Source organism: Astyanax mexicanus, chromosome 5 (genome assembly GCF_023375975.1).
Source record: "Astyanax mexicanus isolate ESR-SI-001 chromosome 5, AstMex3_surface, whole genome shotgun sequence".
NCBI classification, from domain to species: domain Eukaryota; kingdom Metazoa; phylum Chordata; class Actinopteri; order Characiformes; family Acestrorhamphidae; genus Astyanax; species Astyanax mexicanus.
In genome coordinates, this window is record NC_064412.1 from 11,611,575 (window position 1) to 11,625,531 (window position 13,957).

The following is a 13,957-nucleotide window of genomic DNA, read 5'->3' on the forward strand; positions in this document are numbered from 1 at the left end:
GGTATTTAATTTTAGTGTAGTAACTTTTATACATGTAGTTGTCATATTCCGGCTCAGAAAAAAAAAACAACTCTTAAATTCACTTTGCCTGCATATGTATGTTTAAATGGGTTTTTTGAAGGCTATTTTATACAAATACATTTGTTTAGTTTCTATTCAATAAAAGTGAGTCATGACCTAATGACCGTGATAAAAAATGTGGGTCCTGGGCTGAGACCAGTTGAGAACCCCTGAATTAAACAGTCTCTATGCATGTGGCTGACCTGCTTTTTTTTGTACGATTTCCATTTTGCAAACAAATGAAAAAACTAATGTCTTTCTTATTGTTTGCAGCTGTGCTGATTACGTCTCGGTAGACCCTGTTCAACTAATGCATGAAAATTAACATGTGCAATATTTTTAGCTTGGCCTCAAATAAGATCCTACTAAATTTTTTACATTTTGACAACCTAGGTTATCTACTCAGGCCTTACCACTAGGGGTGGGCGATATGGCCCTAAAATATTATCAAAATATTTTATGGTATTTTCGAGATAACGATACTCTAGGTAAAACACTGATTAAACATGATATGATAAAACACTGAATTAAAAAAAAATATATATTTCAAGAATGCACTACTGCAACAAAAAATAAATACATTTTATTAGTGCATATGATATAATATGGCACACCCCTAACTGAGATATTTAAAAATACAAGAATTTGATCAGATTCTTAACAGAAGTCATTAATTCAGAATGTCATGATACTAATAAAGCACTCCAAATATCTCCATACATCCAGGACTATAGTTAAATAAATGATACTGGACAGATGTAATCTGTCTCTAGTAGATATATAATGGTAAATGAGAACAGTGTGATTTTTTTTTTTCTTAAAACAGCAAAAATCTTCCTGAAGCTGTATAAATTATTCCATAAAATTCCTTGAAACTTTATTATGCTGTATTGTTCTGTGTGTAATGTAGGACTAACAATAGTGTCAATGGTAAAAGTGGTAAAATTTGACCAATAATGGTTGTTGTGCACAAAAAACCAGCTGGAATGGGAACCAAATTCTGCCCTAGACATTTTCTAGACCAGCCCACTACTATCACAACAACTCCAAAGGGAAAACAGCCAGCTCCCATATCAGCACCTCTACGCATGTTTCACGTCACAATGACTCCTTTCTAGAACAAGCAGAACACAAGTAATGTAATGATCATACATACAGTAAATATCATTAAAAGAGTAGTTTCTGATCCAGAATGTCATGATACTAATTATAATGCACTCCAAATATCTCCATATATCCTGGATTAAAGTAAAATAAATGATACTGAACAGATATAATCTGTCTATAGAAGATATACAGTATATAATGGGAAATGAGAACGGTGTGCATTTTTTCTTTTACAAAAACAGCAAAAAAGTAGTACCCTGATGTGATAATTAGGGGTGGGTAATATGGCACGATATTTCAGGGTATAATATCATTCACAATATTCATAAATTTGGATGATATTACTGCGTACGATACGATATGGCTCAACCTTACTTACCACACATGATGAACCTTCAGCAGCACCGTTCCTGGTAGACTTAACCTCCTAGCACCTCCAGTCCTTTTGGTCCCCATCATATTTCCAAACTGCTGCTCCACACAGGCCAAAGAGACACAGCCAACAGACACGTCTAGGACTGTGCTGAGTGTAAAACAGCTCCTCTGGGGTTCTCTCTCCACGCCTCAGTGAGGACGACAGCACACTGAAGTTTCTGCCTGATTGTTTGCCAGCTATTTCACTCAGCAGAACGTGACAGGGAAGTCAAACCTGTTTGTGAGTTTTTTTTCTTCCTAACAGTCATGATATTACCTGGGGCAGGCAGGTCTGGAGCTGGTCTCAGGTGGACAAACACAACCCTACCCTGAGGGCTGAAATAACTGACACAAAGAAAGACAGGGTAAGACAATGTCGTCTCCTTCGTTCACGTGTACAGAGAGAATGGAACTGAATCAGATTTCATCTTTAAGTTAAATACAGCACATCCATCACTCACACTGTATTAATAATAAATCATGATTGAATGTATGAGTCCACAGTTCATTCTGAACCAGTCAATCTGGCCTTCTTTCCCCAATATTAGGGCTGCCACAAACGATTATTTTTATAGTCGACTAATCACCGATTATTTTTTATGATTAGTCGACTAATCGGATCATACGTTAATTGAATATAAAACACAGTTTATCACAATAGAATGCAGCTGCTATTATACAACCAACATTAGATTTCAGCTATATGCTAACTAAAAATAAAAACAATTAAAATCATAGTTCATTAAACCTTTAATGAAATATGCAGCTTGTTGTAACAGACAATTATTTTACTGTTTAGCATAAAGTGTAAACAACTGTGTAAAATAAGGATAAGGCACTGGCATTTATGAAACATCTCAACCGTGAGGTTGTTTGAACTATTATGAAAAAAAAGTATATTAATAAAAAATGCCTCTCTGTCCAGATATTGTGTACATTACCGTGCACAGGGCAGCGGTCTGCACAGATCTGATTGGCAGAGGAGAGCGTTTGGTGATTTTACACCACACATGACTGATCTGTGAGTTTACTGCACCGAAAAGCACTGAAAACAGAACCCACTGTCAGAATGAAATCCTTCTCTGTAGTTTATCGGTTTGGGACAGCATTTGTGACAACGTCTGGGTCCGGATCCGGATCGCGGTCCGCCTATTAGTGACCTCTGTTTTAAAGCTATCAAGATGAGTAAGTTAAGTACTAAGTTAACGCTCTGTTTACGCTAATTTTAGCAGCTAAATAGCAATTTAGCTTCTTCGTCATTTAATCAGCCACAACATGCCTCCTTTTCAGGTGCTCGTGCATCGCGGTTGTGCTGCCGAGGAAGGCAAGTTCTTCATTGCAGATATTGCATTGCACGCGTTTCACTTTTATTTTCTTGGTGATCCCACACTTTTGAGTTCTGTAGCGGGGTAGCCATGAAACCAGAGCCTGTCTGTATAATGTCCTGAGATGTCGTCCACTACCTACCCCGGTTTCCACTACTGCGCATGTGCGTCCAGGACAGAAAGGCAGTCGCAGCAGTTTGGAGAGAAAAACAAAGAAAAAATAAAAAACGACTAATCGACTATTAAATTAGTCGTCGACTATTTTAATAGTCGACATAATCGTGACTAGTCGACTAATCGTGGCAGCCCTACCCAATATATAAGCATTTTTTTATAACATTCACTCTAATTAGCCAGGAACTTGAAGCTGTGCTAGTTGAAGGAGAGAAATGTTCTCATTAACCTTACTGGCATGCAAATACTGGCGTGCACATACCAATTGGTGAAAGGGGACATGCTGAGCACTGACTCAGGCCACAATATGAATAATTACTACAGTGCTGATAAAAAAAACTTATACTACTAATTCTACTAATGAAGAACACATTTTAATATTTAAGTCTGCTCCTTTTTTTTGTAAAAAGGTGAAACCCCAGCAAGTATGAGGATTTGAGCTCCTCTGACAAGGGCAAAGACACCCCCTCACAAACACACAAATTACAAATACACACACATTAACACCACTTTCAGGTTTTTTCTCAGAATCTCTCTCTCCCCAGCCACTCCGTCAACAGCAATCGAGGAAGTTAATGATGCAGTAACTCCCCTTAAAGAAAACAGCGAAAAGCAATTTGAAGGCTTCATTTATCATAAGATTGGGCTCTGTTTACTCACTTCCACTATGCTTAACATTGACATTCTGCTCATCTCTTTATAAGAAAGTAATGACTATGGTTTCGAGAAGGAAGGGTTCACCTCAGTAATGTGATATCTTCAAGCTCTCAGGAAGCTGTGGTTTCATAAGAATTAAGCTGTTGTTAAATTTCAACTCCAAAGAGAAAAACAAAACACCACCACCACCGAATTTCACACATCTATTAGGGATTCAGTCGTCTAGACTGAGTGTTTAGTTTCGGTAGAGCAAAAGAACAGACCTGAAGGTGTAATCTTGAGCAAGTTGGACCATGCTTCACTGGTTTTACTTTCTCCTGCTGACTGATTGGCTGACTGACAGGGTGTCTATGTCTTAGTATAGACATAGTATAGTCAATTTATATAAAAAGACTTAAATGCAATTTGTTTAAATGTTCCATTTGAAATTGTCTATTAAATTGCCACCTGGATTTAACTAAGCAAATGATGTGGGGTTGGTCAGGTCTAGGTTCAGCAACAGTATGTGCTAAAAGAATGAGGTCAGCTGACTACCTGAATATACTGAATATAGACCAGATTATTGTATCAATGGATTTTATCTTCCCTGATGGCACGGCCATATTCCAAAATAACATTGCCAGGATTCATGGGGCTGGAATAGTGAAAGAGTGATTCAGGGAGCATGAGATCATCATTTTCACACATGGATTGAGAGAGTTCACCACAGAGTCCAGACATTAACCTCATTGAGAATCTCTACCATCATCAATGCTGCTGCAAGATCTTGGTGAAAAATTAATGCAACACTGGATTGAAATAAATCTTGTGACATTGCAGAAGCTTATTTAAACAAAGCCAGAGTGAATGTGTGCTGCAATCAAAGCTAAAGGCGATCCAATAAAATATTAGCGTGTGTGACCTTTTTTTAGCTAGCTATGCTGTTTTTCTCTTAATCTCACTGGTGCAGCACAGACAGACTTGGTGTGCATTTTCATGATTAGAAAACATTTATAATATGTTTAATTTATGATGTTTATATACATGGTTAGACAAGAATAATAAGCTATTGGGCTTATAAACATTATTAACCCTTAACAGTGATGGAATATGTAAAAGCACACTGCACAGCAGCACTGTGCTTCAACAGTTTTAAATCTTTCTAAATTAAATATTTATAGCTTATATATTTTTATTAGTGTTTCAAATATATTTACCTATATTTTACCTTGTTTTTTTTCATGAAACTGATTCCACTGACTGAACCGATGTGAACACAATTAGTTAGTTGACTTTCACAATTATGCAGGTAGTTAATCTGAATATTTCCTAATGTTCTATCCAATAGGATAACTTGTTGAGCAGTATCTACCCAGATATCACAAAGAAAATACCCTGATTGGATAATGTTCTGTAGTAATTCAATACAAGCAGAGAACACAACACACCTAACACAATTCTGCTGAAGTGAAATGGACTAATAACTACAGATTTATTCCCAGATATAACTAGGCTTTCTCTGAAGGCCTGAAAAGACTTTAGGTTCCTCACTTTTTGTTTCTAGAGAAATACAGCTTGTTTCTGGTTTTCACTTTTTGTTTCAGGAACTAATTTCTCAGAAATCATGACAGTTATTCCCTGACAAAAAAAGAGAACCCAGCAAATACTAAACAAGTTTCTGACCATCTGAGCTTAGATAAAGTTCTTATAGTCCAGTGCATCTGGGCAGTTATTTACAGTCATGCCTGACCAGCCTTCCATCTGTTTGAATAAAGAAATAACAAAATATTGGCAACCAAAGGTCTAATTACCATTTCATTAACATATTTTAATATTTTTCACTGATAAAATCTGATACAAAAAAATAACTAATGAACAGTGTGTAGTATCTAAATCGAAAATGCACAAAAAACAGCTTATGACTTTTAGCTACTGCAACTGCGCAGATCTCCACAGCAAGAGGTGGCTCCCCACCTGCACACTGACCCTACTCTGTTTTCAGCAAAATCAACAAGCTGATTGGCCCTTTTTGCTGAAGGGCAGGACTTTATCCTTGAATGGACACCATGATTAGCATTACAAGAACTCCCATTTATACTGTGGTCTGTAAAGAGTCACCTCATTAAAAACTTTTTTGGTTTTAGAACTGACTTTACAAAACTTAAATCACACAATTACACACATACTAAATCTCTCTACTTATGATGCACTTACAGACCAGCTTCCAAAGTAGAGACGGGTCTAGTCTGATTCTACATTAGATTTGAATTCAGTATGGTCTGCAACTCACTTAACATCAGATGGAAAGTTCCATCTGTTCCATTCAATGTCTTACCAATAACCTGCAGCAACTTTAGTCTGGAACTGAGTGAGCAAGTAACTTTAGCTAGTTGTTTGATTGGCAATATATGGAAATAATAAAATGTAAAATGTGAAAAACAGCATGTTGAGAGGTGGAAGTGGAACAGTTGCATTGTACAATTTGACAATGGTATTCAATCAATTCAGTTCAAGGCTCATATGGAAGACTACCTTGAATAATGGCAGCTACCAGATAGATAAACACCACCTTGTCTCAGAATCTCACTCCAGACATTTGATAAACTTCCAGCAAGCAACCCAAATGATAAGGGAATTACAGAGGAGTATCTCACTTTTAGTATACTCAATGACCAGTCAATATGTGTAGTGGAAAATTAGACTTTAGAACCCTGGCCAAAATCTTTCATAAATACATTTCTGTGGAAAAAATGAAGAGAACATTTCAGTTTCTGAATCAGTTTCTCTGAGTTTGCTATTTATAGGTATATTTTTGAGTAAAATGAACAATGTTGTTTTATTCTCTAAACCACAGACAACATTTCTCCCAAATTCCAAATAAAAATATTGTCATTTAGAGCATTTATTTGCAGAAAATAAGAAATGTCTGAAGTAACAAAAAAGATGCAGAGCTTTCAAACCTCAAATAATGCAAAGAACACAAGTTCATATTCATAAAGTTTCAGAAAGAGTTCAGAAATCAATATGTGGTGGAATAACCCTGGTTTTTACAACATGTTATTCTAACAGTTTTCATGCAACTTCGCATGCTCTCCTCCACCAGTCTTACACACTGCTTTTGGATAACTTTATGATAACCACACCTGGTGCAAAGAAATCAAGCAGTTCTACTTGGTTTGATGGCTTGTTATTATCCATCTTCCTCTTGATTATATTCCAGAGGTTTTTGGTACATTTGTAAAATCAAAGAAACTCATAATTTCTAAGTGATCTCTTATTCAATGATCTGTTCAATACCAGCAATATAAATATAAACATCTGTGTCAGCATTGGCAGTTGTGTATAAAAAACGAATCAGCAGATCAGCTCATCACTATTACAGAGATAATAGGATATTAAATTGTGCTTTGCTCAGTGGTCTGATTAGTTAGTTTCTCCCTATCTGCCAGCTGCCTCACCACACACACACACACACACCAGGTGCCAGGTAAAGGGACCTCAGGGGGAGAATAACACTGATTACATAATGAACTCAGTCTGTACTTTTTAGAATCAGCATGAAACTGATGAAGACTGACCCAACAGTAATCAGTTAACAAGGCCATGTGGGTCCAATAACAGCAACCACTTTACTACCAGTAATGAACTGAAGCTGCACTTCAAGCACACTTTTTAACACTGCAACGGATCCAGACTTCAATCCTGAACTAGAGAGTGCAGTTTCTGTGATTGTAGCTTAGCAGTGGTAAACTGTGTCCACAGGCTTTTGGCTTGGTTGGAGTCCATCAACATTTGGCTAATCGGTGTAATGCAAATATGCTTGGCTAACAGCAGCACTCTTTCCACAAGCATTTGTCCTGGTTGGGATCCAAAAACATATGACTAAATAGTGAAATGCAAATGTGTAAACGTTTTGCCAAGATGTTTGGTCCATATCGTCCCTGTCCAATTAAGAAAAGTAGCTCCATAGATTTTTATTTTACTACTTCATTTGAACACAAACTGTATTTAACTCTGTCAACATTTCTCGATATATAAACCAAAAGTTTAAATTTCTCCAAAATTATCTGAAATATACTTTTTTTTTTTGCTTTGCTTGACTTCCATTGCTGTTTTGGACATACACAGTTTTCATTGGACAGAGACAATATGCTCCTTCATACACAGACAGTACTGAAGAGAAATGTAGAAAAAAGGGTTTGTGTGTGATAAATGGATGGAACAAGGGATAAAAAAATGACAAACAGATGAGTGCAGGTCAGTATGGCTGTGCATTCGAGGCTGAGGATCTGCCCTGAAATAGTACAAGCAGTTTGGTGGCAGTACGGCTGCAGCGATTTGTCGATATAATCAATAATGTTGATTTTTTTTTTTTTATTTGTCTTCCACAAATCTCAGTTTTCGACTAATCTTTCATTTGTAACAGTACTGCATTACACAAAGAGCTGGGGACAGAAGTGCAATGGGATATGAGTAAATGGCTCACTCACACAGTTTACACTCCAAAAGTGCCCAAACACAACTTTTTTTTTTTTAAATCACTGAATAACAGTTATTTTCACGTTTAAACAACATCAAGACATTTAAAGCCCTTTTAAATCTCATGTTCAGCTGTTTCTATGGTTTTTAGAGATGGAGGATATGGCAGAAATAATCGTTGACTAATCGACTGATCGAAAAAATTATCATCAGATTAGTTGACGACCAAAATAATTATTAAATGCAGCCCTAGGTGGCAGTGCTTCAAATGAATCTCTAGGACTTTGGTGTGAAAATAAATGAATAGGAGTGAATGGCAGGAACAGGGAAGAAACAAAATAGAAGGAGAAACTCTATGGCTTGGGTGTGTATGCAAACGAATGAGAGTTAAAGAGAGTAAAGAGGGATAAAAATAAAATGACACATAAATGAGTGTGGACCTAACTAAAGTAACATTGATTTTGGGGGAAAAAAGTGTGTATCAGTTGTGCAGAGGTATAGTAGATGGGCACCCATTGGTGCACACCATTATGTTTTTATTGTGTAAAAAATCTGCTTATACAAAAATTCAAAAAATCTGATCAAAAAGATCCAAATCACACAATCAACTCAAACAATTTGGACTTGAAACAAAGTCAATGTTTTTTAAAACTGTGGGATAAAGATTCTGGAGATAAAATAATTCTTAAAAAAACCTATAACAGTAAAGTAATGTAATACAGAGTACAATAAATTGATTAACAGTATAGCTAATGTCACAGCTGGCACCAAAGGCACTCCTGTCTCTCCCACACTCAGCTCTACCTGCGATCGTCAGTCTCTGGACTACGATACCCAGAATGCACCTAACACTGACATTACTCCCTCATACAGTCAAATGACACTGCACTACCAGGAAGTCAATCACCAGAATATTGAGTTCACCTGTTCACACCAGTATATATACACCCTCTCTCCACACACAGCTCGCTGAGTATTGTCTGGTTTGTACAATTTGCAAAGCATTACCCTTACCTGTGTTGTCTCTCTCTTTCTCGTTTACTGACCTTTTGTTTGTACTTTTTACCCTAATTCTTGCCTTGCCTCTGATATTGCCTTGCCGTGTTTTAACCCCTGGATTGTTTCTTGTTTTTGATATGTTTAACCTCTGTTAAACTCGGTTACAACTGTTGACTACCGGTGTTGAACCTGCTTGCTCTGACTACTCTTTGTTTTAACCCCTTTTATAATAAAGTCTGTTTATTGCATCTGCATATGTTATTAAAAGCAATGCAATAACTTTAATAACCTACTGCAATCACACTAATAAACTTAAACCTGCAAGAGAGAAGTACAGTTCATTTTATGTCAAGCTCCATTGCTCTTACACTGCAAACAAAACAATAAGATTCATTCATCAAGTACATTTTATTGCCATTTACCCTATAACTCATTGCATTCTGAGCCCTCTCATGACTTCTCTAATGTTTCTGGCTATTCAGACTAAAAGCAAAATGTTCTGAAACCTTATTTCACACAGCAGAAAATACAGAAAGTCCAGGAGCATGTGGGTGAACTCTTTGTGCACAGTGCCTTCTGGGAAAAGAAGCAGAATGTACTTACTGTAGACGGTCATATGAGAGTTATACAAGGCAGCATATGGAGCTACAGAGACGTAGCCTGAGGTACAGAGCACCCGGCATCTTCTGTCTACCAGCGTCCCCAAACACGTCCTACCATCATCATTCTCATGCCTTCATAACATAAAAATCCGTGCTGGCATTCCAACTGTTCCATCCGGCCTTAAAAAAACATTGTGTCCTTTAGCTGATTTCTGATTTTGAATGCCAGCAACATTACAGCCATCTGTGGCTTAAAGCCCAAGAGAGAACCGTCTGGCTTTTAGAATAAAGATTAACATTAGGACATAATGCTTAATATCAATTTAATTCTATTTCATTCAATTGTATTGTCATTATGCTAATACAGGGTTGTACACTACTGTGAAACACTTTTAGGCTCAGGCTCAGGTGCAGTATGAGTAAGATGAGGTACAATAGTTAAAGTAAAAAGAGAAATTTATATGTATTCCTATTGGAGAGTTCTAGCTGTTTGGATAGTATTGCACTTATTTATTGTCACATCAGTCCAAAGAATATTTACCTGAAGTCTGGGGAATCATCAAGACGTATTTTAGCAAATGTGAGACGGGCCATTGTGTTCTTTTTGGCCTTCCATGGATGCTATTTTCGACCAGTGACTTTTTTATTATTGAATCATTAACACTGATCTTAACTGAGGCAAATGAGACCTGCAGTTCTTTAAATGTTGTTCAGGGTTCTTTTGTGACCTTCTGGATGAGTTGTCCATGCCCTTTTGGAATAATTTTGCTTGGCTGGCCACTCCTGGGAAGGTTCACCAGTGTTCCATGTTTTCTCCATTAGTGAATAATAGCTCTCACTGTGATCCACTGGAGTCCTAAAGCTTTAGAAATGACTTTGCAACCTTTTCCAAACTGATAGATGATAAATTACTTTTTTCTTAACTTTTTTTTTTCTTCAGATCCGGGCATAATGTATTGCTCTTTGAGATCTTTTAGCCGCTTTATGTTATCAGCCAGGTTACATTTAAGTGATTTTATGATTCTACAGGTCTGGCAGGGATCAGGCCTGGTTGTGGTTTGTAGTGAAATTGAACTCAGATTTCCAAAGGGCTGGAGTGGTTTGAATAGTTCCCTTAATAAATGAAATCATCATTTAAAAAGTTATTTTTAGATTTACTCAGGTTATATTTGTCTGATATTAAGTTTTTTTTTTGATAATCTGAAAAAGTATGTAAGTATGACAAAAATGCAAAAACAAAAGAAATCTGTAAGACGACTTCAGTTTCAGTTTCTCTGATTTTTTCTATTTAGAGCACTTTTTGGCAGAAAATGAAAAATGGCTAAAATTACAAAAAGATGAAGAACTTTCTATACCTCAAATAATACAAGTTCATATTCATATAGTTGTAAGCGTTCAGAAATCAATATTTGGTGGAATAACCCTGTTTTTGGCATGTTCTCCTCCACCAGTCTTACACACTGATTTTGAATAACTTTATGCCACTCCTAGTGCAAATAATTAAGCAGTTCAGTTTGGTTTTGATGGTTGGTTATCATCCATCTTCCTCCTGATTACATTCTAGAGGTTTTTAATTTGGTAAAATCAAAGAAACTCATAATTTTTAAGTGCTCTCTTATTTTTTCCCAGAGATTTATATGTGTTTGTGTGCTTATCTACATATATCCAGAGGAGGTATGTATGTGATAATTATATATCTCCTTATAGGGAGACATATAAGGAAGCACCACATACATGTCATATATTGCATTTCTGTATGGGACACCTGTCCCCTGGGTGGGCTTATAATCACTCAGCAGTTACTGATTCAACCGAACTTCTTTGTTGCTACATGATTTCCATCCCTAGCATGATTTGTTACACGTGGATACACTGTTTTATTTTTATGGTGCAGCCTGGTCTGTGTCACACATGCACGTCTTTTTAAAATACAGCATCTTATTACCATAAGAAGACATTCTGTGTCAGATTTGTTCTCATATCTTAACTGGGAACATACGACAGCCATACATACATATCACTACATAACAGTGTCACACAGGATTCATGAGTTAGCTCACAGAGAATGTATACCCCCCCCCCCACACACACACACACAGACACACAGGGAGACTAGATATGCACATATATCAACTCATTTCAGTTTGGTGTGACAGAATATTTACATACTGCCCAGCTTCATCCAAGCTACTGTTCCTGTAGTATCCATATATTCAGAGGAAACACAAAGCAGCCCTGCAGAGTGAGACGAGCAAGTCTAATTTACTGTTCACGAGTACTATAGAATTCAGCTTCTTGCATGGTCTAAATTAGGCAGGGATGTTGATCTGGTAGGATAGAGTGGAATAGTGATGTTGTGATAATAATGACTGATGTTGGACACAGATTTTTTCTCATAGATGTTTAAAGGAGAACTTCGGTGTAAAATTGACTTTGGGTGCATAAAAAGGGGATAAAAAGTACTAGCCCACCTCCGCTCTCCTACACTGAAAAATAATGAGTAAAATTTACTTGAAAAAAGTTTTGCAACGTTCTGCATTTGCTTTTTTTTAAGTAAATTTAATTTCAGATAAATTTAAGTAACTTTAACTCTCTTTCAAGACTTGAAACATGTTACATAGAGTAAATATTTAATTTATTTTAGCTGAATTAATCCTTTCTTTTAGTAACATTTACTTAATTTCTGCATACAATATTACCTAATCACAATTCCTTAATTTAGACAATATTACTCAAATAATTTATGATACAAAATATATTATGATTCATAGATTTATTTTGTAAACAGACCAAGTCTCACTGTCTCAACACATAGTATACTAAAAAGAATGTATTACATGGCATCCATGTGTAATATGTGTGTTTTAACTAAAAATATTTAATTTCAGGAATTATAATATATTATGTATCATAAATTATTTAAGTAATATTGTATACATTAACTAATGTAACTAATGTTTCTGTATGCAGAAAAGAAAGGATTGATTCAGCAAAATTAAATTAAGTAAAGTTTACTAAAAGAAAGGATTGACTGAAGTTGAAGTCATTTATTTACTCTATGTAACATTTAAGTCTTGAAACCGAGTTGAAGTTACTTAAATTTATCTGAAATTAAACTTAGCAAATGCAGAAAGTTGCAAAACTTTTTTTAAGTACATTTTACTCATAATTTTTTTTCAGAGTACAGCTTCCTGAGATACAGTGATTTTGTGCTTTTTGCTCAGCGCTCTTTACAACGGCCGTACCGGGAGCCGCCATCACTGTACTGATAATGACAGACATATATACATAGTCTCCACATAGCCTGCCTCTTGGCGTCTATGTTTACATATCTATGTTATTATCAGTACATGGCATGGCATGATGGCAGCTCCTGGAGCTGAAGCTAGTGTTATAGGATGTAAACAGTGGTTTTTAATAAGCTTCTTGTGCACTTTTTAAGTTATTAATGCCTCGATTTAAATGTCAGGGCTCTCTGGATTCTACCAAGGAGGTGTGAAGCTACTTTGAGCCTGGATAACGGTGTAAAAACGTTTTATCTGGGCAAAATATGCCCCGATATGGCCATTGTACAGAGTGCTGGGTAAAAAGCACAAAAGTACTGTATCTCAGGAAGCTGTAGGAGAGTGGAGGTGGGCTATTCAACAAATGTAAGTACTTTTTATCATATTTTATTACACCAAAAGTCAATTTTACACCAGAGTTCTCCTTTAAAGAGGTTATCTGAGGGTGATCTGGATCGTATTCTGTTCTCACTAGAATAAGCTTGGCATTTAGCTGAGCTAACAGACTGTACAGTCCTAGAGTTGTAGAGCTGTACAGTGATGGTTTTGGGCGAGAGAGAGGCTGTTCTGCTTTACGTAATTCCTTCAGATGGTCCAGAGTGTGTTTAATCTGTGAAATCCTCAGCAGTACTCATGTAGAGGTTGTTTTAGGGGAAAAGGGGTCATTAAAAATGTGTGACAAATGGCAAGTGTTGCGTGAGATTACAGTCGATTGCGTGAGTCTTGTTAATAATGTGTGAGAGTTGGCAACCCTGGCAGAAATTAGTATTATCCTAGTGTGGCTAATCCGATGCAGTGAATGAAAAGGGGTTTCAGTCTTAACCACTGCAGTCTCATGATGCGTTTGGCTGTAACATGTTCAGAATTTATTGACTAT

At 36.4% G+C, this 13,957-nt stretch overlaps 1 protein-coding gene across 5 annotated transcripts in view; it reads right to left on the reverse strand.

Annotated features, from left to right (window-relative positions):
* The window catches only part of rap1gapb (RAP1 GTPase activating protein b), a 144,105-nt gene that overhangs the window by 54,264 nt on the left and 75,884 nt on the right, over positions 1-13,957 (reverse strand). The window contains exon 1 of one of the 5 annotated variants that reach the window (XM_049479187.1): positions 1,547-1,748. The exons of the other annotated variants lie outside the window; for them this stretch is intronic. Coding sequence (XP_049335144.1) covers positions 1,547-1,626 — 80 coding nt within the window. The 5' untranslated portion in view covers positions 1,627-1,748. Of the gene's footprint in view, positions 1-1,546; positions 1,749-13,957 lie in introns of those variants that run through there. 5 annotated transcript variants of the gene reach the window in all.